This window comes from Phascolarctos cinereus, unplaced genomic scaffold, assembly GCF_003287225.1.
Source record: "Phascolarctos cinereus isolate Bilbo 61053 unplaced genomic scaffold, phaCin_HiC Scaffold_5;HRSCAF=322, whole genome shotgun sequence".
Taxonomy (NCBI): Eukaryota; Metazoa; Chordata; class Mammalia; order Diprotodontia; family Phascolarctidae; genus Phascolarctos; species Phascolarctos cinereus.
The window spans coordinates 328,901,471-328,927,962 of record NW_027555958.1 but is presented as its reverse complement, the minus strand read 5'-3'; the positions used below and the strand labels follow the sequence as shown (position 1 = coordinate 328,927,962).

Below are 26,492 nucleotides of genomic sequence, written 5' to 3'. Positions count from 1 at the left end.
GTGAGAGGGGAAGGTACGGTCAAAGAAGGGAGAGTAGGATTACAGAAGGTAAGGTCTGGACAGGGAATGGTGAGTCCAGGTAGAGAGATGGATGGAGTCAGAGAAGAGGTCAGGGAGCAGAAAGAAGAATGTTAGCAGGGAGAGTGTAGGCATAGGAGATGCTTCAGTCAGAAAGGAAGGATTAGTCAGAAAGGAGGGTCAAATGGAAGAGGGAAGGGCTGTCAGGAAGGAAAGCTTAGTCAAAAAGAAGGTTGGCATCAGAAGAGGGAGTTAGGCAGCAGAATGGAGACAGAGAGGAGGACGGAGTCAAGAATTAGGATCAGAATGATGAGAGACCAAGGAAAAAGCCAGGTCAAGGGGATACCTGTGCAAACCCCCAGTAACCACCCAGTGTCCCTCAAATCTCTCACTTCCTGACAGCTGCTGCTGCTTTGTCACTCACCCACTCCTGTCCATAGCTGTCTTCCAGGTCATTCTTGGAGCGATCATCCCAATCGAGTCGGATGCCCAGGAGCCGGGAGGGCAAGAAGCCATTCTCTGCCAGGATCACAAAGTAGGTAAAAAAGCCACCCAGTGCCTGGATCATCCCTGTGAGCAGGGAGGGCCACAGTTAGAGAAGGAAACAAGACACGCCCTGGACGGAGAAGGGCAGGTTCCGCACAGAACTGGGTCCTGTTTTGAGCTAATTCTGAGAGCTTAACTTTCTCAAATGCTGGGAAACAGCCAGAGCTGCACACTACAAAGAGCACTGGTGCTGAAGTCAGAAGACCTGGGTTCAAATCCTGCATCTGACATTACCTGTGTGACCATGGCCAAGACCCTTAACCTTCATGGTCTCAGTTTCCTCAGCTGCAAAATGAGGTTGGACCGGACAGCCTCTGAGGTCCCTTCCAAAGATCTACGATCCTATGACACTCTAATCCCACTCTGAGGCAAGGAGTCCCCTTGAACCTCACCAATTTGACCATAGGCCATACTGATGAGCCTCTCATTCACCAGCTTGTCCGTCTGTGGATTCCGAGGCTGGCGTTTCATGATGTCACTTTCCGCTGCCTCATAGGCCAAGGAGATAGCTGGTACCTGGAGTAGGGAATGGATGACGTTGAACAGAGAAGAAAGGGGGTGAGGGGTGGGGAGGAGATAGGAATTCAATTCAACCAACTTTTATTAAGCACCTACTGTATACAAAACACTATGCTAGGCACTGGAGGATATGTGAAGTTTAGATGAGCGGGGTCCTTGCCCTTATTGAGCTCACAGTCTGGTAGACTCAATAATATTAACAATTCCTGTGGAATTTTAAGATTGATGAAGCAATTCCTAGGTAAAATTCTCAGACTAAGTATTCCTTCTACCAGACGGGAGCTACAGCTAGGACAGTTAGTTGCCCTAGGTTCCACCCTCCCTCCCCCACTTCACATCCTGCTCTCCCCCAGCCACATCTCTGGACTTACCATATCAGTGCCCAGGTCAATGCAAAGGATTGTTACAGTGCCCAGAGGCAAGGGAATGTTGGCAATGATAAAGAGCAGGAAAGGGGTGATCTCTGGGATATTACTGGTCAGAGTGTAGGCAATGGACTTCTTCAAGTTGTCGAAGATCAGGCGGCCTGTGGGTAGGTCCTTAAAGCATCAGGGATATCAGAGAGACCACCCCTCCCCCTCATACCACTCCCTAAAGTAGGCCAGACCCTTGCATTGTAGTCTACTAGTCAATGAAGAAACAGGAGGACATTGAGAAGAAGCCTGCATAAGACCTGGGTCAGCAGAGTGTGAGTAAGAGAAAAAAATACTCTGTCAATGACCATGTCTCTGGTTCTGTGTCTCTATTTTCCCTATATGCCTCATGTTTTCTATTGATCTCCTGAGAGAGAGAAACCTTGAAGCTGAGGAGAGGCAAGGCAGGTTCTGGAATAATTAGCTGCTTGAACTACTAGATATATATGATATAGTGAATAGAACACTGGATTTGAAGTCAGAAGTCCTAGGTTCCGATTCTAGCTCTGCTTTTTTTTTACCGCTTATGGTACTTCAGACATTTGACCTCTCGGGGCCTCAGTTTCCTCATCTGTAAAATGAGGAGATTGGACAAAACTTCTGAGGTCTCTCCCAGTTCCAAATCTTATCTATACTATAATCCCACAATCCTGGCTGAAAGAGCAGAGGATTTAAACTGGAATGAAATGTCAGGAAGAAGACGGTCCAAGGAGAACAGGAATCTAGCCTTCTCCCCTTCCCCCCAGCCTTTGGTGTGAGATCTTAGTGAAGAATGTTTTCCTGATGGCTGTTTGGCACCTGACTCAACTGGGATAAATGTGCCAAGAATGAACTGGAGAGCAGCCATGGGCAGCCTACTCACCCTCCTCCACGCCAGTGACAATGGAGGCAAAGTTATCATCTAGTAAGATCATATCAGCTGCCTGCTTGGAGACATCAGAGCCAGAGATGCCCATGGCAATGCCAATGTCAGCCTTCTTCAGTGCAGGAGAATCATTCACACCGTCACCGGTCACTGCCACGATGGCACCCTGAAGAGAACACACCATCAGAGGCAGAGGCTCTGCCAAGCCTCAGGATCCCCAAGTCAAAAGGAACCTGAGAGGTCATCTAATCTGACCTGTCTTGTAATGAGAATCATGGGATCAGATATTTAGAGCTGGACAGGATCTTGGAGGCCAAGTCCAACCCCCATCCTATCAAGAGGAAAATGAGGCACACAGGTCTTTCTGACTTCAAATTCGATGCTCTCTCCACTACACACCATGTTACCTCTCTACAATCCCTCCTATCACATCCCAACAAAGGGGTTGTTTGAAGAACTCCAGTCATGAGGAATTCACTTGCTCTCAAGGTAGCCCATTCTGTTTTTTAAAGTTCTAATTCAGATAATTTAGATAGATAGGATGCTTAAATGTACCTTGTGTCTATAACTACTAGTTCTGTTCTCCGTGACCAAGCAGAACAATTTTGATCTGTCTTTCAAATACTTGAAGAATGCTATGACGGTTCTGCTTCATCACTTCTCCTGGAGAGGCATCCTGGTCCCTCATCCTAGATATTCCCTTGACAGTTCTCTGTCTCCTGGGCCTGGTTCCCCCATCTTATATACTCATGTCTGATAGGCCTTCTACTCATCCCTGATAGCCCAAAAGTCTGCCCTGTCTCACCCCATTCAGCTTTCCTACCTGTCTCTGACATCCCTCCACAATGATGAGCTTCTGCTGTGGAGAAGTCCGAGCAAAGACGATCTCTGTGTGGTTCTTAAGGATCTCATCCAGCTGCTCCGATGTCATGTCCTTCAGGTCAGACCCGTGGACCACACAGGCCTTGGCTTCTCTGCATTGGTTAGGGAACAACACACAATTTGGCTGACCTTTCTCTCCACATCCCAGACTTTAGCTCCCTTCATCCCTCAGTTCTCATGTCCTGCTACTCTCTGGGATTCAGCTTTTTCCATTTCCTTTCAGGGACTGTCCTTTGGGGAAGGAGTAAATGCCCACCACGAAGACTCAAAACCTCAGCATGAAGGAAGTAAGGCAGTCAAAGCAAGTCACTCATTAGGCCAAACATTGGGGCTTTAGAGGTCACAGGGATGTGCACTATAAGCCCCACAGCGGGGCACTCAATTCTGAGTAGAGATATAGGATGGGAGAGGTATCCACCCAGTGCAGCAGATAAAGATGGCATTTGGTCAGGGGTAGTGGCATGCTGGTAAATGTTTAGCAATGGGCTTTCCAGGAGAAAAAAGTGTACGCAGGACATACTTTTAAGTTTAATCTGCACATTTTCTCCAACACTTTCTTATATCTAAACAATCAACAAAACAAAAAATCAAGCCCTGATTTGTCATGTTTGTCAGTTTCCAAGGTGTGAGTGTTCACAGTGGAAATTTAACACTTTGCCCTCAGTTCAGCCATTTCTAGCATATCCTTGGTCAGGGGCACCCAGTAGGGACCTCACCTGGGATTGACCTGGCTGACAGGAATATTTAGCCGGGCAGCGATGTCTTCTACTGTCTCATTCCCCTCTGAGATGATGCCCACACCCTTGGCAATAGCCTTTGCTGTGATAGGATGGTCCCCAGTCACCATGATCACCTAGAAGGAGAAGAAAGAAGACACAGGAAGATGCTATCAAACCTCATTTGAGTCCCAAAAGAGGAAGCTCAAGGGAGGGAACAGAGGAGCACCATACTAAGGTGGAGTCTACTCTGGTTCCCATCACTTATTAGACATGTGACCGTGGTGGCCCTGTATAGTAGGAAAAAATGCTGAAATGGGAGTCAGGAGACCTGAGTTATAATCCAGACTGACATTCACTAGCTGTATGATGCTGGGCAAGGTAATACCCCTTAGAGGCCTCAATTTCCTCATCCTTAAGATGAGTGAATTGGACAAGATCATCTCTAAGGACTTGCTTGTTCTTAAAGTCAATGTGCTTAAGTTTAACGTGGAGGGTGGTGTAAATGATTATGGAGACTCCTGGCTGCCTGTGACCCATAGCACTACCAAGAGCAGCAGGAACAAATTAAAATATAATTGGGAAATATTGAATAAAAGAAATAAAAACACAATAGAGCATAGGTAATCTCACATTTTAAAACTAAGTCAGGGGTCATCTAGGTGGCACAGTGAATAGAATGCCAGGACTGGAGTCAGGAGGACCTGAGTTCCAATTTGGCCTCAGACAATTATTAGCTGTGTGGCCCTGGGCAAGTCACTTAACTCTGACTGCCTAAAAAAAAAAAAGAAGCAAAAAACTCTCCAAAACCTAAGTCAGTCCACAGGATCCTTAAGTAAAGGCTAGTGGCCTCACTTCTATTTGAGTTTGACACCACTGCTATAGCAGTTAGAGAGAACAGGGCTTGCAGCCAGGAAGATCTGGGTTCAAGTTCTACTTCTGACATCCACTAGCTGTGTGACCCTGGGCAAGTCCCTTGACTTCTCAGTACCCTCAGGCAACCCCCTAAGACTACAAATTGTAGAACAGTTGCTAATCAGTCTCACTAGAGGGTGTTTCCTGATAAGGAATTACTATACCAACTGGGGCAGCTAGGTAACACCATAGTGCACAGAGCACTGGGCCTGGAGTTAGGTAGAATCATCTTCCTGAGTTCAAATGTGACCTCAGACATGTACTAGTTGTGTGATCCTGGGCAAGTCACTTAACCCTGTTTGCCTCAGTTTCCTCATCTGCAAAATGAGCTGGAGAAGGAAATGACAAACCACTCCAGTATCTTTGCTAAGAAAATCCTAAACGGACTGAAAACACCTCAGCAACAACGACAACGACAACAACACACTAATGAAATAAGAAGGGTCCGTCCTGCTCTGCTCTTCCTCCCCACCACAAAAACCTTCAAAGTTGACAAAGCACCTTCCTTATAAGCCTGCAAGGTCCAAAGCATAAATCTTAACATCATCACTGAACACATGACAAAACCAAAGCTCAGAGACACCAGACAGCCAGTTAGTGTCAGAGCTGGCACTCACATCTAGGTCTCTCCCGTCTGCCAGTCCAGTGCTTTCTCCACAGAAACACCCAACCCAGCCCCCACATATACTTACACCCCCCCAACCTCTCCCCCATGTAAACACACACACACACACACACACACACACAGAGTTTCAGAGTTGGAAAGGACTACAGCAGTGATCTAGTCCAACCCATCCCTGCAAAAGAATTCCTTCTCTAATGTTGCTGAGAAGTGGTCATCCAGTCTTTGCTCAACGATCTCCAAAGACAAACTACTTCCTCTCAGGGCAGTCCAGCCTACTTTTAAAAAATTATTATTTTTCTTTTTTAAAGTTTTATTAATGTGTTTTGTTTTTACATTACATTTACAGATTAAGAAGAAATCCTGCCAAATCCCTTCTATGACAGAGATATGGTCTTAATATATAAACCAGGGAGAATCAAAACAGGAAAAGAAATCTGTAGACCAATGTCCCTAATGAACACAGATACAAAAATTTGAAATAAATGACTAGCAAAGAGGGTAAAACAAAGTACCATAAAGATTATATGCTATGACTAGACTGAATTTATACAAGGAACATAAAGTTGGCTTAATATAGGAAAAGTATAAACTTAATATTTAAGGAACAATTCCCATATTACACAAATTATTTGCAGAAACAGGCCTATTCTACTTTAGCATCAAGATGTATTTCCTTGACTCATGATGGAAAATGCTATCCACATCCAGAGAAAGAAATGATGGAGCCTGAATGCAGATCGAAGCATACTATTTTCACTTTTGGTTTTTTTAATGTTTTTTCCCTTTTTTCCTATTTCTTCTTTTACAACATGACTAATGTGAAAATATATTTTACATTATTGCACATGTATAACCTATATCAGATTGCTTGCTGTCTTGGGGAGGGGGGAGGGGAGGGAAAGAGGGAAGGAGAAAAATTTGGAACTCAAAATCTTTCTAAAAATGAATGTTGAAATTCTTTACATGTAATTGGAAAAAATAAAATACTATTGATTTTCTTAAAAAGATGTTTTCCTTACATCAAACCTAAATTTGCCTTATTGCTACTTCCACCAATTGCCCCCAATTCTTCCCTTTGGGGGCCAAACAAAATAAGCTTAATTTCTCTTCGGTGTCAGCCCTTCAAATACTTGAAGACAATTATCATATTTCTTCTTCTGGTCTTCTCTTCTCTAGACAAAACATCCCCTATTCTTTTGACCTATGTTCATATGGCACGAAGTTATATTGGCCTTCACCATCATGGTTGCTATTCTCTGGACACTCTCCAACTTATCACAACATTCTAGATGAAGTCTGACCAGGGTGGATGATGGTGGGACTATTTCCTTTATTCCTGGAAATATGGCTCTCTTAATGCAGCCCAAGATCACAGTTTTTTGGCTATTATATCACACAGCTGACTCATAATGAGCTTGCAGTCCACTGAAATTCCTATTTTTTTTTAGATGAACTGTTATCTAACCATACCTCCCCTATCTTGTACTTGTGAAAATGGATTTTTTTTGAACTCAAGTTTAAGACTTTACTTTTCCCTATTATATTTCATCCTATTTGATTCGACCTAATGCTCTAGCCCAAGGGCCAGCAAACTGCTGCCAGAGAGCCAAATCTGGCCTGCTGCCTGTTTTTATATAGCCTGCTAACTAAGAATGTTTTTTTTAACATTTTTAAATACAATAAAACTTTATTTTGAAATGTAAAAACCATTCTTAGCTTGTGGGTCGTACAAAAGCAGGCTTCTGGCAGCAATTTGCTTTTGTTCTAGCCTGTCAACATTTTTTGGCCATCATAGATATGCCATCTGTTGTGTTTTCCAACTCTTTCAGTTTTGTGTTACCTGCAAATTTGATAAGCATGCTATATATACCTTTATCTAAATCATAAATAAAAATGTTAAGTAGCACAAGCTAAGCACAGATTGTAAAGGCCTCCTTCCAACAAAAATGGTGTGATAGTCTATTAAATGCTTTGCTAAAAGCTTTTTGGATATTTGTTGTTGTTCAGTCTTTTCTCAGTCTTGTTTGACTCTTTGTGACCCCATTTGGGATTTTCTTTTTTTTTAATTTTTTTTTTTGTTTAGGCAATTGGGGTTAAGTGACTTGCCCAGGGTCACACAGCCAGTAAGTGACAAGTGTTTGGTCTGAGGCCACATTTGAACTCAGCTTCTCCTGACTTCAGGGCCGGTACTCTATCTACTATGCAATCTAGCTGCCCCCATTTGGGATTTTCTTGGCAAAGATACTACAGTGGTTTGCCATTTCCTTCTCCAGCTCATTTTACAGATGAGGAAACTCAGGCAAACAAGGTAAAATGATTTGCCCAGATTCACACAACTAGTAAGTGTCTGAGGCTGGATTTGAACTCAAGAAGATGATTCTTCCTGCCTTCAGGCCCTGCACTCTATCCAGTATTCCACCTGGCTTCCATTTTTAGATATTTCCTACATCTGTATCATAGCATTCTCCTGATTGACCAGTTCAGTAATACTGTCAAAAAAAAAAAAGGAAATTACATTAGTCTGGCATGATTTATTCCTAATGAAACCACATTGACTCTTTGTGATCACTACTTCCTTTCCTAGTTATAGTTCACTAACCACCTCTTTAATAATATACCCTAAAATTATTTCAAGAATTTAATTCAAGTTCACTAGACTATAGTTTGGAGATTCCATTCCTACTTTTAATTGTGATATTTGCCTTTCTCCAATGCTGCGATACCTTTCTTATTCTCCATGATTTTCAAAATATCACTGACAATATCTCAATAATAATTAAGGGTAGTTTGGTGGTTCAGTGGATGGAGTTCTGGGACTGGAGTCAGGAAGACCTGAGTTCAAATTTGACCTCAGACATTTATTAGCTTTGTGACCCTGGGCAAGTGACTTAACCCCATTTGCCTCAGTTTCTTCATCTGTGAAATGAGCTGGAGAAGAAAATGGCAAACTACTCCAGTATCTTTGCCAGGAAAATTCCAAATGGGATCACAAAGAATTGGCCAGACACAACTGAAAAGTGACTAACCAATAACAAAATCTCAATAATCACACCTGCCAGATCTTTCCAAGAAGTAGTTCATCAGGGCCAAGTGATTCGAATTCATCAAGGAAGGAAGGCAACAACTATTTGTTAAGATCCTCCTATGTACCCAGTGCTATGCTAAGTTCTTTACAAATAGTATCCCATTTGATCAAGGGCACCTAGGTGCTCTTTTACTATCTCTTTAAATATATTGGCTATCAGTTCCCTATTAGCCACTTTTGGTTTTGTTTTTCCTAGTCCAAAGATGATTCTTCTTGGCAAAGAAAACAAGCAAAATGACAACTGAGCAGCTCTGCCTCTCGCTGCCAACAGTTATTATTGTCCCATCCATCCAGAGCAGTGTCCCCATCCCTTCTTTAATCCTCCTCTTTTGCCGAAGATAAATCAAATCCCTCTCTCCTCGCCCCCTTTTTCTGTCCTTAGCTTTCCTCACTGGCCCGAGTTCATTCTGAACTCCATTCATTAGCACTCCTGACACTGATCTTAGAGTACTGGGACAGACTTGCCCTTGCTTCTGCTTTCTATACATATTCTTTAAAAATCTAGGTTGATTGATGAATTCCCTAGGCATTCACATCAGTCTCTTGACACAACTCCTCTTTTTCTTCATTCAAATTCTTTCTTTTTATATCTTCAGAATTTCATTCTTGAAAGCTTCCCTATACATTCTGTGTTGGTTTCCCTTGAGAAATTTTAGTTAATGGCATCCTATCTTTCCTCTGGTCCCTTTGAAATATGTTCTTCCATAATGTAGTATGCATAACGGAACAACCCAGGCCTCTTGCTGCTTTTCTGTCACACACTCTAAGCTTGAGTGCTTACTGCTCCCAACGTCCCAAGGTTCCCAACATTTTTGCCCCAGAAACAAGTTCCTTCTTATTAGTGAGAATCAAATCTTCAATATATTTTCCCTTTTAAAAATTCCTCTACCTTTTGTCAAGGATGAAAATGTAATTAAGGCAAGTCAAGAAGTTATCAGCTACACTATGTGTGTGTGTGTGTGTGTGTGTGTGAGAGAGAGAGAGAGAGAGAGAGAAAGAGAGAGGGAGAGAGAGAGAGAGAGAGAGAGAGAGAGAGAGAGAGAGAGAGAGAGAGAGAGAGAGAGAGAGAGAGAGAGAGAGAGAGAGAGAGCTCCAAACACGTCTGGATAATTGAAGGCCTCCAACACTACTTAATCATGCATCTCTGCCAGGCTTGTGATCTGTTTCCTGAATTCCTCCTTTATTTCCTCTGTCTGTCCAGGTGGTCAGATGATAACATTCTTCTGGTCCTCCCTCCATCTGCCTTCACTCTCCATCATGCTTCTCCTCTCTAGTTCCTAAATTTCCTCACTTGAATCTATCTCTTTAATATTCAATGTTATCGTATCTCCCTCTTTTCATTTCTCCTTTTTCTTTTATCCACGGTCTACCCTTTTTACTTTTTTGTTCCACACCTGTCATCACAATGGTTTGGAGAATTCCTAGTGTGAAAACTTTCTGCATTGATATAGATTGGCAACTTACAGAATCACTTGGACAGATGAAAGGTTAAACGACTTGCCTGTGGTCACATAGCCAGCATATGACCAAAGCAGCTCAGGTCTTCCTGAGTTCAGGGCCAGCCTTCTAGCCATTATCACACATTGTCCCTCCAAGGCATACTCTTATGAATTCCAGTCCCTGATTTCACCAAGTCTGAGTAATACCCATAATGTCCAATTTGACTCCTTGCATTGGAGCTCTGGTTAGTTCTGTTTCTTGCCTAGACTGTGCATTTCTGTATATTGCTGCTTAAGGCCACGAGTTTTACGACTGCCTTCTATCTCTATTTTCCATGACACCATGGGGTGCCTCTCACTTAACTTTTTCGGCTTTGGTTTCCTCATTTTTAAAATGAAGATATAATACTGACCTTGATTATCTCACAGGATTAATCCATGGATCAAATGAGATTATATACAAACACTAACATACATATAATACACATATATACTATATCTATACAATATATACTATACATATATGTTGTGTATATGTATATACATATATTATACATACACACATATGCATACAAATACACATATAAGTATACATATGAACACATATATACTATGTGTACACACATGTATACAAATACACATATAATATAAATACATATATAATTTAAATACATATATGTGTATGTGTATATAAGACTACTTTGTAATCATAAAGTGCTATATGTATATGCAAATGCTACATAAATATACATATATTATTCCCCAGAGCAGACAATAACAACAATTGACATTCATACAACATTTTGTAATTTGCAAAGCACTTTGCATACGATTATCTCATTTGAGCCTCATAACCACCCACCCTTACAACTCCACAGAACTACATCCTCAGGTGTTGAAAGAACTGGTAAATGTGGTAGTTGAGCTGCTTTCTATGCTAGCTGAAAGACCACAGAGAATAGCAAAGGTACCACAGGTATTATAATCTCCATTTTACAGACAGAGAAACTGAGACTCAGAGAGGTTAAGTGATTTACCTATGTCTATATGTCTATATGACTGGTAGAATAAATGTCAGAGGTAGGATTTGGACCCAGGTATTCCTGACTCTCTGGTTAGTGCTATATTCACTGTGCCACACTATAGCTAGAAGAGATCCAGCCCGCTCAGTCATGAGGATGCAATACAAAGGAGGATGGAGCTGGTGAACCAAAGGAGATGCTGTGATTTCTACACATAGTAGCTCACAGGTGACAGTGTAAGACATAGAGAGTAGACAAGCCATAGGTTTGCCTTAATGGATGAATAAGAAATGAGAAGGCTGTAAGGGGAAGATACTACAATCCCTACACTAAGGGATTTGGATTTGATCCAAGCAGGAAATGGTTGATTTAATTGTCTTATTGTGCCTTTCTCAAAGTTCTCCATCTTAGCCACTAAAGAAAAACATTCCCAAGATCTGAGTCTAGGAAACTTCATCTGTGCCCTGGACTTTCTTATACATAATGGAGCACTAGATTTGAAGGCAGAAGACCTGGCTTTGAGTCTTCATCTTATCATTTACTGACCATGTAACCAAGTGACTAAGCCTCTGGGAACCTTGGTTTCTTCATCTGTAAAACAGGGATGATGGTAGTACCCTTCTCACAGGGCTGTTATAAGAATTAAACAAGATTGCATATATAAGATGCTTTATAAACCTTAAAGCAATATAGGAATATAAGCTGTGATGATGATGATGATGATGATGATGATAATGGCAATGATGATGATGATGGTATTTCAGAGCACTTCCCACCATGTTCTGCTAAGTTTAATTTCCCTATAATGTTACTGAAAAACCTAACCTGTGTCTTCACTGACTAAGAGGAAAGAAGAGGATTTTTGGCTGGGCTAGACAAAGGCCAGTGGCATTAGAAGAAAAATGTGGAAGGGACTTCATCCCAACAGCTTTGGGACTGCTAAAAGTAGAGGTCAACCAGAGAACAGGAAGAGACTCTAACACATGTTTAATCTGACAGGTTATTTCCTGGCTCAGCCTCCTATTTCTTTCTTTCTTTCTTTCTTTCTTTTTTTGGCAAGGCAATTGGGGTTAAGTGACTTGCCTAGGGTCACACAGCTAGTAAGGTCAAGTGTCTGGCCGGAGACTGGATTTGAACTCATGTCCTCCTGACTCCAGGGCTGGTACTCTCTTCCCTGTGCCTCCTAGCTGCCCCAGTAGCCTCCTATTTCTTCATGCAATGTTTGTTATAAGCAGAGAGGAAGGTACCAGCGGTCTTTTCCTACTCTAAACATATATGAGTCTACACAATAAATTATGGTAGAGATGGAGAAGGTTCAGGAAAAAAAATAATTATTTTAGTAAAAGAGATTGGAGTGAGAATGCAAAGGCAAGGGTTAACTTTCCACAGGAAGATCAAGGGATAAATAGAGAATAAAATCATAGATTTAGAGCTTGAAAAGACCTTAGAAGTCATTATGTTCAACCATCTCATTTTATAAATGAGAAAACTGAGATACAGAGAGGTTAATTGCCTTGCCCACACAGTTAGTAAGTAACTGAGGCAGAATTAGAACCCAGATCTTTCTGACTCCAATCCATCCTTCTATATATATATATTCTATATATCCTATCCTACCTCTCTATTTAAAATGAAGGGAGCTCAGAGGCCATCTAGCCCAACCATCTCATTTTATAAATGAGAAAACTGAGATACAGAGAGGTTAATTGCCTTGCCCACACAGATAGTAAGTAACTGAGGCAGAATTAGAACCCAGATCTTTCTGACTCTAATCCATCCTTCTATACGTTATCCTATCCTACCTTTCTATTCAAAACGAAGGGAGCTCAGAGGCCATCTAGCCCAACCATCTCATTTACAGTTGAAATTGAAAGCCAAGGAATGTAAGTTATGAGTCTAAGCTCATAAAAGGAGTTAGAATCAGAGGTGGGTTTTGGTTCTCTGACTTTGGAGCCAGTGCTCTTTGCATGGAAGGACAGAGCCTCCTCTCAGCTGCAGAAAAGAACAACTAAAGGGCTCGACCCCAGAGCAGACTCGGGGTATATGAGGGTTGAAAAGCAGATAGCGGTGCAGGGAAGGCAGCATGGGGGCACATAGCTGCTTGCCGTTGATAATGATGCCTCCAAACTCCCTGGCTATTTAGGGAATTAAAATGTCTCTTTGATGGTGGTGACAATTTTTGGCATGATGGTGGGAGATCTGGCTCCCGGATGATTGGGACTGAAAATGTCAAGGGTAGAGTACAGAGTGTGTGATGAATAAAATACACAGTTAGTATGGTCTGAGTGACTTTAGGAACAGTGTGTGATTTAGAAGGAAAGACAAGATAGTGGTGGTCAGTGAGAGTGAATGGCAAGAGGATGTTCTGATGCCCACACTCACAGTCTATGGACTAGTCTAGGGGTAGACTCCCAAGGGGTTGATGTTTCCTCCCAGAGTGAAGAGAGTCAGCCTAGCTGGGAGTACCCCTAGCTTGTGCAGCTATAGCTTCCCAGATTATGTACAAGCTGTTTGTGAGAACCTCCTCCAGGGAGTGATTCCATTATCTATGTGGGGAGAGTACAAGCACTCAAGGCTTGGAGAATGAATGGTTAGGAGCAATGAGTGTGTCTCTAATACAACGGTCTTGAATTTCTCCATGCAATAGCCTCGAGATCCTCGGTTCTAAGGGAAGAATGAAAGAAGAAAAAGGAAGAGAGGGGAAAGGGGAAAGGAAGGGGATGGGGAAGGGAGGGGAGAGGACTGGTACCTTGATCCCTGCACTTCGGCACTTGCCCACAGCATCAGGTACAGCAGCTCGGGGAGGGTCAATCATGGACATGAGTCCCACAAAGCAAAGCTTCTCTGTGGGGAAGTTCAGTTCATCTGTGTCAAACTTGAAACCCCGAGGGAATTTTGCAGAGGGTAGGTTGAGGTGGCAAAACCCTGGAGGGAGGGGAAAAGGAGGTATGAGGGAGAGACTAGGCCGAAAGCTAGGAATGTATACAGGCTACAAGCAGGTTCTACTCAATGATACCAACAGAGAGGCTCCCTACTGCTTTTCTGAGCCCCACCTCCCTTGATCCCTAAGTCCCCTTGATCCCTCACCAAGCACACGCTCCCCCAGGCCTCCTAGCTCCATGTAGGCATTTTGGAAGGCATCCTGCATCTCCTTGTCCAGAGGAATCTCCTTGCCCTGGACAAGGATGGAAGAGCATCGGTCCAGGATCCTCTCTGGAGCCCCTTTCATCACCAGCACATGGCTCTGGGGACTGTCTTCCCGTTCATGGATGGATAGCTGGGAGAGAGGACAAAGGCAATGTCAGGGAAGGCAGAGGAGGCAACGGCAGGCAAAGTCAATGGGAAAATGGAAGACTTGGGGCAGGGGCAGTTTGGTAGAGTGGACTTAAAATTAGAAGACACAGCCCTTAGGATCACAGGATCATGGGTCTCCAGCTAGAAGGGGCCTTGGAAGCACTCATTTTATAGATGAGGAAACAGATCAGAGGAAGCTAACTGACTTGCTCCAGGGTCACACAGAGAGCAAGCATCATCATAAGCTGGATTTGAATCCAGATCCTCCCATTCTAGAACCAGTACATCATGCCCTCGCTGTGTGAGCAGTGATTGTAAGATTTTAGAGCTGGCAGTGACCTCAGAGGGAATCTAGTTGCAATCCCTTCATTTTGGTGATGAAGAAATGCAAGTAGTTGATGGGAGAACCAGGATTCAAATCCAAATATTCTAACTCCAAATCCACTTCTCTCTCTCTCTCTCTCTCTCTCTCTCTCTCTCTCTCTCTCTCTCTCTCTCTCTCTCTCTCTCTCTCTCTCTTTTCTCTCTCTCTCTCTCTCTCTCTCTCTCTCTCTCTCTCTCTCTCTCTCTCTCTCTCTCCTTTTTTACTATTCTATGCCTTCCCAAGGAGTCATGTGACTCAGCCTCAGTTTTCCCACATGTGAAATGGAAATAATAATACTTTTAAATCTTAAAAGTGCTATTTAAATGTTATTTTAAACAATTTCACAGAATTGTTGTGAGAAAAGCATTTTGTAAGCTGTAAAGTGTTAGAGAAATGGCAGCTATTATTATAAAAAGAAATGAGGACAGTGTCCTGGTTAGAGGTAACAATTCACGTTTTTATGATACTTTAAGGTCTACAAAGCAATTTTCCCACAACACACAACCCCATGATTCAGAGAGTGCAGGTATTATTATTTCTGTTTTACAAATGAGTGAACCAGAAAGGACAAATGACTTGTCCAGGGTCCCATAGCAAGTAAATATTAGAGCTGAGGTGTGAAGCCATCTCCTTTCTGACCAGAAGTCTAGTGTTCATTTTGGTATATTTCTCTGGAGGGATATGGTAGGATGGGGGGCGGTGATTGAGACTTGCAGTCATTGAGATACAAGGCAGAAGAGGGTGAATATTTGCTTCAATCTCTAACAGATACTTTACCCCTCCTACTACACAATGAACTTTAATTTTGTATCTTTCTTACACCACCTAATAGTATATCTTAGTATTATCTGTGATTCGATAAAAAAAATTCATTATCTGTGTCTTAACTCTGTCCTAAACGGAGCCCCATCTTACTCCAAAAGTGTTCTTTTCCATAGAGCCTGACACACAGTTCCACCCACAGATCCTTATAAGTTATTGACAGCCCTCGTTTCCTGCTGAAGATAAAGGCTATTTCTGCCCCCTTGTCCTCCCTGCATTTGTCCCATCCCTCTCCCCATGTCATTTTGGGACCATCTCTGTACCTGGTACTTGTTGGTGGAGTTGAAGGGGATTTCAGCCACTTTGGGGTTCCTGTCCCTCATCTTCCTGACAGAGCCACATGATAGTTCAATACACTTGAGTAGAGCAGACTCAGAGGCATCACCAGCTGTGTCCCGCTGCCAGAACAGGAGTTATCACAGGGGGTTTGTTAGGGGTTGGGATGGAGGAAAGGGGCATGGAGTTACTGTGGTCACAGAGTAATCACTGAGACCTCACTGAAGGGGCTGAAAGGAGAGGCAAATTATAGAAGTAGGGGGCTGGGTTCCTTATGACCTGTCCCACTATTATGTGTCCAGAGCTAATCTGCCCCTTTTCCTATTTTTCCCCTTCCCCCTCAGCCCTGGGGGAGCTCCTGTTCATTGTACCTCTGCCCCCACATCCTTGGGCAGGAGCAGATCTGCCCGGAGTTCAGCATCCTTGTGGCCTTTGCTGACCTCTTGCTCTCTCTTCTGACCTGATCAAGCCAGCCCTTCCTGACCACTGTCTGGGAGACAGGATGCACACTGACAGTGCTGAGCTCTTTCCTCTTAAGGTTACAGGTAGAGTGTGAGGACTGGGGCCCTGGAAGCTGTCACCTGTCCCTATCTGCCCCTCTCTGCTTTCTGTCCTCATTTGTGTATTGCATTTGCCTATAACCCTTCTCTCCAACTCCCTTCCTGTTATGGGGAGGCTTTTTGGCCTGTCTCATCCCTTTCTTCCCAGAAGCCTTTTCTCACCGGTCTGCCTCTGTGGGAGGGCTCCACTGTGAAATGAGTTCACATTCACACTTAGTGACTTCCTCTGCTCCAATTATGTATTTCACCATTTGCACTTTTTGTATTTCAATAAAAATGGCTTTTTTTTTTTAAAGTAAGGGGCTAGGAGAAGCCATGGTGGCTTTTCAAGGATAAGGGAAGCCTTTTGAAGTAACAGTCATCACCAAAATCCTGACATCCTCTTTTCCCCCTTCAATCCTGGCTCCCTTTACCTTAGATACAGAGATGTTCTCCTGCCCAGCCTTGAAGACTGCACGGTTGCAGAGGCCAGCGATTCGAGACAAAGCAGTCCAGGTTGGAGAGCGTTTATCAAATGTGGCGCCTGGATGATGATGATGATGATGATAATGATAATAACAATGGCTTATGTTTATACAGAATTTTATATGATCTTTATAAAGTGTTCTATTTTTATTTAAGCCTCATACAGCCCTGGTGAGCATGGGAGTTCAAGTATTGTTACGCCCATTTTACAGATTAGGAAACAGGTTCAAAGCAGGTTGAGTTACTTGTCCAGGGCTACACAAATCTTACATTTAGTTGAGGAGATGTGACCTTACACCCTGCCCTGGTCTCCTGACTCTTAAATCCAGAGATCTTTCCACTTCACCCCATGGTGCCTGACAATCATACGGTGGAGCCATGAACAAGGTCCCCCGTTTCAATGCCTCTCACCCAAATAGTCCTCCATTTTATCTTTTTCCTTACCCCCTACCCATTTCCTCTTAGTGCCTTCAGCTCCCTCCCAGTTCCCAACACTCCCAGCCAATGAGCGTCCCAGTGTTTGCATCACCAGACTGGTCTTCGGTGGTATCGGCCTCATGGATCTGGTTGTCAAACCACATGTGGGCCACAGTCATCCGGTTCTGGGTGAGGGTGCCTGTCTTGTCTGAGCAGATGGTGGAGGTCGATCCCAAGGTCTCCACAGCCTCAAGGTTCTTCACCAGACAGTTCTTCCGGGCCATTCGCTTGGCTGTCAGGGTAAGACACACCTATAGGGGCAGGGGTAAGGGGGGGAGAGAAGAGAAGAGAAGCAAGAAAAGGAACTAAGTCTGGTGTTGGGGAGAGCTATCTTTGACTAACACTGAAGGCATGGTCTTTCTCTTATTATTGCATGGTCCCTAATTTCTAACCTTAATTCTACTTCTAACCCTACTACTGAATTTCATTAATTCATCAACAAATCTATTCAATAAATATTTACTGAGTGCTTACCACAAGATACAAAGATGTACAAGACACGGACACCACCATATCTATAAGCCAACACTCCAAATGGGGAAATAAAACACAAATGCACCTCAGAACTGTGAATACTTTGATTAGCTGTCATGTGGGTACACATACACAGATCTGCGATTTTCACTGGTGAGGACTATAATTTGTCCACAATCCATTCTCCTACTGTGTGACTCTTGACCATGTTTTCCCATAAATCCTCCTCCAGGCACACAAGCAATTAATTGTCATTAATATCTTGCAGCCTATTCAGACCCAGCATGAATCTCTTCTCTGCCCTTTGGGTGTTCTACAATTTTCATTCCTAAAAGTCTGTGGTATTCCATGATTTGTAGTCATGTAACTTCATTGGAAGAACATTGGTATTTTAAAAATGGAATTTTGTTTCAAGAGGCTTGGGATCAATAAAGCCTTACACAATTTCCCAAATACAATCTCTCCTTTTCCTGTTCAATTCTGGGCCCAGTTCATCGTCCATTTACCATTTCTATTTATTTATTTATTTATTTATTTAATTTAAGCTAGGCAAATGGGGTTAAGTGACTTGCCCAGGGTCACACAGCTAGTAAGTGTTATGTATCTGAGGCCGCATTTGAACTCAGGTCCTCCTGAATCCAGGGCTGGTGCTCTATCCACTGTACCACCTAGCTGCCCCTCCATTTGCCATTTCTATCCAAGATACATATACTGATGAACCAGTTTATGAACCAACCGCATGTCCTAATCTGGACGACAGACAGTCTTTGTTGACTTAGTTTCTCCAGTGGATGGTTGTACTGAACTCTTTTTAATGATTATGGGTATCATTTAGGAGGCTCTGTGCTTTGACAGAGTCTGATATAGTCAGCACAATGTGATCTTAAAGCAGGATCAGCTACAGTACCTCCCCATGACAGCTCTCTGGCACAGTTTGTAGAGGGGTTGGACTCAGGAGTCAGAGAATCGTGAGTTTGAGTCATGTCTAAGACATTTAAACTAGTTCTAAGACTGTGAGCAAACCACTTTATGACTCAGTTTCATCATCTGTAAAATGGGGATAATAACAACATCTACTTCACAGGGTTATTATCAGGGTCAAATGAGAACCCGTGAAGTGCTCTGCAAGCCTTAAAGTACCCTACATATGCTAGGTGTTATCTACAAGGACTGTTTCTTCACCTTGGACTTTGCACTAAACCATGATGGTGACAAATGCCTTTGGCAAGCATATCATGCTTTATGTCTTGCTTGATATTAATAATCAGAACCCAATTGGTAAAGATTTATTTTGCCAAATATTTTCCTCTTTTCTTTCATTTTGTTGCTGCTGCTGTTGTCGTCTCTGGTTATCCTTCTAGTTTCATCCTTAAATGCTCTCAGAATGATCTGGCCTAATTGGGTCTTAACTCAAGTTTTCTGTAAGCTTATTTTTCCTCCCACTTCATGGGAGGTATTACCCCTCATAACCTTCTGCCATCCTTCTCTGCAAAATTTTGCAAGTGAGTTTATATTCTGAACGGGTGTTGCTCTTGGCTGCTACATCTCTTCTCTTGGCAAGAGGACCAAGTGTTTACTGGATAAGGAAGTTTCTTCGTGCTTTTGACCTTATGGCTGTGTCAACTAAAAAATAACAAAAAAACCCTCCTGCTTTTGATTTCATCGGTGTAGGGAGTACCCAGGGGGGAACTTCTGCTGATACAGATTGGCACCTTCTTGCAGTTTATGGTTGTAAGCAGTTGCAAGAAGAACCAAGAAGTTCAGAATCGGACAGACGGTTTGTGTCAGCCACGAAACCTGAATCCATGGCATCCTGATTCTGAGGGCAGATCTCTCTACACTCTGGCACACTGCCTCATGACACCTTGCTTTAGAGTGGTTACATTTTTTATAGGAAATAGTGATAGTCCATGCCTTTATCTCTAACTCATCTAAGCAGGTTAGATAGATCAGGTTGGAACTGGTTTGATTGCTGGTTATAATTTCTTCCCATTTTTATTCTTTCATTTAATTAGGCATGGATTTTAAAAAATCTTTGCTCTAACCATCAATAGTCTGATTCTATATAAACAGCTGACTCAGAAATGATTTCTGTATCAGTAGGCAGAAATTTTCTGTCTGTTAAGTTATAATCAATTTCATTTTTAAAAAAATGATTCTGTTGAGTTTGCCTCCAGACTGTCATCTTGACTAAAGTAGTCTTGATATTTAGGCATGAAGCTTCTGTGTAGTCTGTAATTCTTTGGCTTCTTTAATTTCCTGATCCATTGCTTATGTTTTACAACACATTTTTTGCCATCCTCCCCTACACTCACCTTTGCTTTAAAGTCATTAAGTATTAAAGTATATTGATTTAATCTGGATAGTTTTATCAAATTCTTTATAGAATTTCTCTACTTTCATTCATCTCTTCCCACTCTGGTCTGTTCTCAATCCTTCTGTGAAAGCAATTTTCCATGTCACACACACACACACACACACACACACACACACCACACACTCTCTCTCTCTCTCTCTCTCTCTCTCTCTCTCTCTCTCTCTCTCTCTCTCTCAATACACACATGTTTAAAGATAGAGATAGTTAGACAGACAGATACTAAGTTATAGATGGGTTATAATCTGCATTGATGGAAGGAATTTCTACCTGGGAATCTTCCACATTGACAAAATTACACATTTTTTCCACATTTGCATGTATATGTGTGGGTTTCAGTACATTTTAAGTGTCAGATGGATGGAACAGACAATAAATGTTACAAGAGTTCAGTGGAGGGTGGGAGTGATTAGGAGAGAAATTATGAAGGAAAATCTGAGCTGGGCTTTGATGGATGAGTAGAATGTGAATAGGTGAAAGGGGGAGGGCATTCCATATGGAGGGAAATGGCCTAAGCAAAGATGTGAAGGTAGGGATAGGCCCAGCTTGCTTGGAAATAACAAGCAAACCAGTCTGGCTCAAGTAAAATCATAAAGTCCTCGAGATGGAAGGAACATAGAATTCTTCTCATCCAGTCTCCCACACACTGCAACCTGTAACATCCATGACAGACACTTATTTGAATTAGACTTTAAACCATTCCCATGGTTCAATCATCATTTCTATGCTACTGACTTCCAAATCTACAGCTTCAGTCATGACCTTTATCTTGAGCTCCAGGATAGTCTAAGCACCATGTTTCCAACTGCCTAATTGACATTTCCACCTGGATGTCCTGCCAGAACCTCAAATTCAACATATCTAAGACCAAACCTATCATCTCTAAAGCAAGTCTTTCTCCTTATATTCCAATTTCTGTGAATGGTACCACCTTTCTTTTAAGTTATCCAGGCTTGGAATGTTAGAGTCACCATTGATTATTTCTATTCCTTGCCCTCATAACTAATCAGAAGCAATGCCCTTTTGCTTCTACATCTCAAATGTCTTCCGTATGTTTCTTCCTTTCTATTCCCACTGCAATCATCCTAGTTAAGATTAATATTAATAATTAATAATAATTAATATTATACATGATATTAATAAATAATAAGGATTGCCTCTCTCCTAGACTATTAAAGTAGACTCTTAATTAGTCTAGAGGCAGTATGGTGTAGTAGAAAGCATGCTGGTTTTGAAATTAGAGGACCTGGGTTAAAATCCTGACTCTACTACTTACTACCCGGGTGTAAACCTCTTTCCTTCTCCAGTAAAATGGAGAATCTTAAGCAAAATGAAGAGGCTCTGTAGTTTCTAAGGTCTCTCTCTGTCCTAAATCTATGATTTGAGTTTCCTTACCTCTAGGCTGTTCCTCTACAATTCATCTCAGACAACAGTGCCAAAGTATCATATTTCTCTGCTGCTCTAAAATCTCCAATGGCTCTCCCTTGCCAAAGGACAGAATGAAGTCTAAACTCTATCAAATATAGCCCCATCTTGTCATTCCTACCTTACTTCCAAAAAGCTACCTCTTCTAAGAAAGATTCAATATTTCTTGCCTCTGTACCTCATAGCATTTTATGTTTTATATCTTGTAGTCTGAAAGTTCTACTCCTAGATCTTATCATAATGTGAAAGTGACTTTAGACTCTCAGAGGCTATACCAGTGGAACAGCTCTTGCCAAGTTGGAAAGGCCTCAAGTATGAGTGCATCCATAGATCCTGTCTACTGTCCAAGAACCAACCTATCTAAGTCTAGAGAGACTCATCCCCAGGTGGAGCCTATGCAACCCCAATATCTTAGCATTTTTGTCAGTCATTTTTCAGTTATGTCTGACTCTTCATGACCCCATTTGGGGTTTTCTTGGCAAAGATATTGGAGTGATTTGCCATTTCCTTCTTCAGCTCATTTGCAGATGAGGAAACTGAGGCAAACAGGGTTAAGTGACTTGCCCAGGGTCACACAGCTAGTGAGCGTCTGAAGACAGATTTGAACTCAGGAAGATGAGTCTTCCTGACTGTAGGTGTGGCTGGGTCATATAGGATCATAGATTGATAGCTGGAAAGAACCTCAGATACCCTCTAGTCCAGCCCCCTCATTTTACAGATGGAGAAACTGAGGCCTAATGAACTTAGGTGACTTGCCCAAGATCATTGAAGGAAGAAGGGTCAGGGATAAGAGTTAAACTTAGGTATTCTGGAATCAGTATTCTTTCCATTGTACATTGTTAATTCTCTGATCCTAGAGAGATTGTATTCTGCATTAGGAGTGGAAACACAGATGAAATCAGGGTTCCTTGAAGTATCAAAGATAGGTAGCACATCATTGGCCTTTACTGTATTTATTCGTGCACTTTGTCTTATTTCATCTACTAGATCAGAAGCTCCTCAAGGCCTTGGCCTGTATTTTGTCTTATTAATACTTAATTCCCCTGCATCACCTGATACAGTAGATACATTTAGAATGAGCTCTAGATATGGAGTCAGTTTCTCAAGACAGGAGAAGTAGGAATAGAAAGGAGAGATGAAACATGTAAGACATTTCCAAGCCAGGATCTACAGGATTTGGCAGCTGGTTGGATTGTGCAGATAAGGGAAAGATAAGAGTAAAAAATGAGTCAGAGGGTGCCTCTGTGGGGAAAACATTACTATTGAAAAAACAAGGGAAGCCGGAAACAGGTACTGGTTTTGGTGAAAAGATAATTCAGTTTGGTATGTATTGAGATGAGGTGATTATGGGGACATCCAAGTGGAAATGTCTGGTAGATAGGTGGATATTAGCTCCTGTAATTCTGGAGAAGGTAAGAGATTTAGAAGTAATGTACATGTTGGTAAAACTAAAAAAAAAAAAACCACCTGAATTTAAAAAAGCAGTGAATAGAAAAGATTTTAAAGAGAAAACCTTAGGGAACACCCACAGGGTTCCAAGATGGTCCTAGGTGGTAGGAGGAAGAAGAGCCGTGAAGGAAATTAAGGGAAAAAAGGAGAAACAGGAAAGTGTAGTATCCTAGAGGCCAAGGGAGAGAATTTTAAGAAGGAATGGAAATGTCAGTATCAAATGCCACAGATAGGTCAAGAGGGGTGAGAAAAGGCTGATGGATTTGGTGATTAGGTCACTGGTGACCTTTGAGAGAACAACTTCAGCTGAAGCTGAGAGTTCAGGAGTGAATGAGTAATGAGAAAACGGAGGCTGTATGTATAGCTCAAAGATTCCAAAAGGGTAGTAGGAAGGTTAAGTATACAAAATGGATTAACAGTTCCCCTCTTCCCTAAGTTCAAGAGGCCCCCAGCTCCATTTGGAGGGAATGCATATGTGGGTGGGTAAGGCTTGATGCTGCCTCTTAACTCCCCTCCTCAAAATATTTCTTTTCCCCCTTACCCTCAGCTTATCTTGGGGATGAGTAGCTGCTGCTAGACATTCTTCATTCTATACCACTCAGACATCAAGTAAAGAGCAAAGGAGAATAAGCAGAGTCACCCTTCCTTTCCTCTCCAAGGTGTGGACCAGGAGGCTTAGGTCAAGGCTAGGGAAGGTTTGGGGATGAGGGTGGATATCCCCACTCTGTGTCCCAGGAAGTAAATGCTAAGGGTTACTGACTACCCGGGACCAACATCTCCTCAGATGCTTCTACTCACTCCTTGCTCCTTCCATGGGAACAGAACAATATTTCCTCTGATTCTGAGACTTGAACCTAGAGTTCCCCAAGTGAGCTTCCCTCTAGACTTCAGCCTTACAAACACCATCACTTGGAGGTCAAGGTGACTTTATGGTGCCTCTAGCATGGCTGCTGTAGCCCAGTCTAGAAATGATAACAAGATGATACTAGCTGATAGACCATTCACTTCAGGCTCCACCCCCTCACCCCTGACTCACTTCGCTTAAATTATTGTAGGAGAGACCCTTGAGGCTGTTCTTCAGGTCCTACCTGTTTTTACCCTATCCCTGATGGTACAGGTCCCCAGCCTGAAGGTTTTGGAACACCTGCATTTGGGCTGTGCTTCCAGCACTTACTAATTATATGGCTATGAATAACCACTTAACCCTTGAGCCTTAGAATCCTCATAAAAATAATAATCAATCCATCGAACAGTTATTAAGTGCCTATTATGTGCCAGGCACATGGGGTTACAGGCTTGAAAGATACAAAAATACAAAATGAGATATTGATATTGATGATGAGGATAAATTAAATAACAATGAGGTATAATATCTCACATTTCTATAGCGATGCATGATTTAAATACATTTTACCTATATGATCTAATTTGATCTTTTTTTTTTTTTTGGTGAGGCAATTGGGGTTAAGCGACTTGCCCAGGGTCACACAGCTGGTAAGTGTCAAGTGTTTGCAGCCACATTTGAACCCAGGTCCTCCTGACTCCAAGGCCAGAGCTCTATCCACTGCACCACCTAGCTGCCCCTAATTTGATCTTTATCAACAATCCTCTGAGGGAAAGAATGCAAGTTATTTTTTATCCCTATTTTAAGGATAAAGACATGGAGACTTGGGACCATGAAGTGAATTTGCCCAGGCCTGTGCAGCTTGTACGTTGTCAAAGTAAGAGCCTAACTCAGATATTTTGATTTGGGGTGCAAAGCATCACATAGCATCTCTATATTTTTAGCTCACTTTTATACAGAATTTTAGGTTTGCAACATGCTTTCTTCATAACAACCCTGTGAAGTTGGTAGTACAAATATCATCTTCCTTTTACAGGTGAGGCTCAGAGACGCAAAGTAATTTGCCCATGTTTGTTCACACAGCTAGTAATTATCAGAGGCTGAATCTGACTCCAGGTCTGCCTGACTCTAAATCCAAGGTTCTTTCCACTATACAAAATAAATATATGGTGGTACAGTGGATAGAGTACTGGGCCTGGAGTCACAAAGTCCCGAGTTCAAGTCTGACCTCACATACTAGCTGTGTGATTCTGGGCAAGTCACTATATCTCTGCTAGCTTCAGTTTCCTCAACTATAAAATGGGGATCACCACAGCATCCACCCTCTAGGGCTGCTGTGAGAAGCAAATGAGATAATAGTTGTAAAGTGCTTAGCTTGGCACACAGTAGGTGGTTAATAAATGCTTATTTCCTTCCTCTGGAAAGGTGTGAAGGGAAGGGAGGTATTAGGCATTTTACAAATGAGGAAAAAAGTCTCAGAGAGGAATGTCAGAGTTGAAATTAGAACCCAGGTCTTCTAACTGAAAATCCAACATGCTTTTCACAACACTGCATTGTCTCTTCCCTTTGTAACTATAATTTGCTAGGTAAATGCACACTCCTGCTATTCTGTCAAAGGCTTGTGGAGTTCAACTTAGGCGCCAGAGGTTCTGCTGTACCAGGTGCCTGAAAGAATTTCTGTTCAAGTCAAATCAACAAAGACTCACAGAGCAATACGTGCATGAGCACCCACACCTGTTAGTAAAATGGCGATCCATCTCTAGTCACACTCCTGTCCCTCCCCAGCCCTGCCCACTCACAGTGACAGTAGCCAGAAGCCCCTCGGGCACGTTGGCCACGATGATGCCAATGAGGAAGATGACAGCCTCCAGCCAGCTGTAGCCCAGGATGAGGGAGAGCACAAAGAAGGAAACCCCAAGGAAGACGGCCACTCCAGTGATCAGTTGGATGAAGTGCTCGATCTCCATGGCAATGGGTGTGCGACCAACCTCCAGGCCTGAGGCCAGCGTGGCAATGCGGCCCATCACAGTCCGGTCACCGGTAGCTATCACAATGCCCCGGGCTGTGCCTGCATACAAGGAGGGGACACGTGGATCGGGCCATCAGGACACAATATGGGGGCAGGGGGCTTCCTACTAGGGGTGTTACTCAGATACAAAAAAACAATCCAAATGAACATCAGGGCTAGAAGGGGACTTAGAAATCAACTGCTCCAATCATTTCACAGTTGAAGAAGCTGAGGGAAAATGACTTGCCTTGGATCAGACAGTGAGTCAGTGACAGGGTTGAGATGAGAACCCAGGTCTCCTGCCTTCTATTACAGGGATCTTTTCATCAAGCCTTCCTTTTTGTTTTGAGAGCAATCGAGGTTAAGTGACTTGCCCAGGGTCACATAGCTAGTAAGTGTCTGAGGTCACATTTGAACTCAGGTCCTCCTGACTCCAGTCCCAGCGCTCTGTCCACTGCACCGCCTAGCTGCCCTCCATTACACTTTCCTAAGGGGGTTGTAAGCACCTTGCTGCCTTATAGCGCAACTGGTTAGTGAGGTCAGGTGGACGGGAGGTATACTCCAGTCCTGCCCTCACTAATCAATCACAGCAGAAAGGTACTGATTGAACTAGGA

At 42.6% G+C, this 26,492-nt stretch overlaps 1 protein-coding gene across 1 annotated transcript in view; it reads right to left on the bottom strand.

Annotated features, from left to right (window-relative positions):
- Positions 1–26,492, bottom strand: part of ATP1A2 (ATPase Na+/K+ transporting subunit alpha 2) — a 45,626-nt gene that overhangs the window by 5,666 nt on the left and 13,468 nt on the right. Inside the window, exons 8-19 of the mRNA XM_020979578.2 lie at positions 25,669–25,937; positions 17,356–17,554; positions 16,775–16,884; positions 15,789–15,923; positions 14,133–14,322; positions 13,795–13,970; positions 3,960–4,096; positions 3,185–3,335; positions 2,359–2,527; positions 1,455–1,609; positions 957–1,080; positions 443–588 (exon numbers count right to left, since the gene is read on the bottom strand). Coding sequence (XP_020835237.1) covers positions 443–588; positions 957–1,080; positions 1,455–1,609; positions 2,359–2,527; positions 3,185–3,335; positions 3,960–4,096; positions 13,795–13,970; positions 14,133–14,322; positions 15,789–15,923; positions 16,775–16,884; positions 17,356–17,554; positions 25,669–25,937 — 1,961 coding nt within the window. The remainder of the gene's footprint in view (positions 1–442; positions 589–956; positions 1,081–1,454; positions 1,610–2,358; positions 2,528–3,184; positions 3,336–3,959; positions 4,097–13,794; positions 13,971–14,132; positions 14,323–15,788; positions 15,924–16,774; positions 16,885–17,355; positions 17,555–25,668; positions 25,938–26,492) is intronic.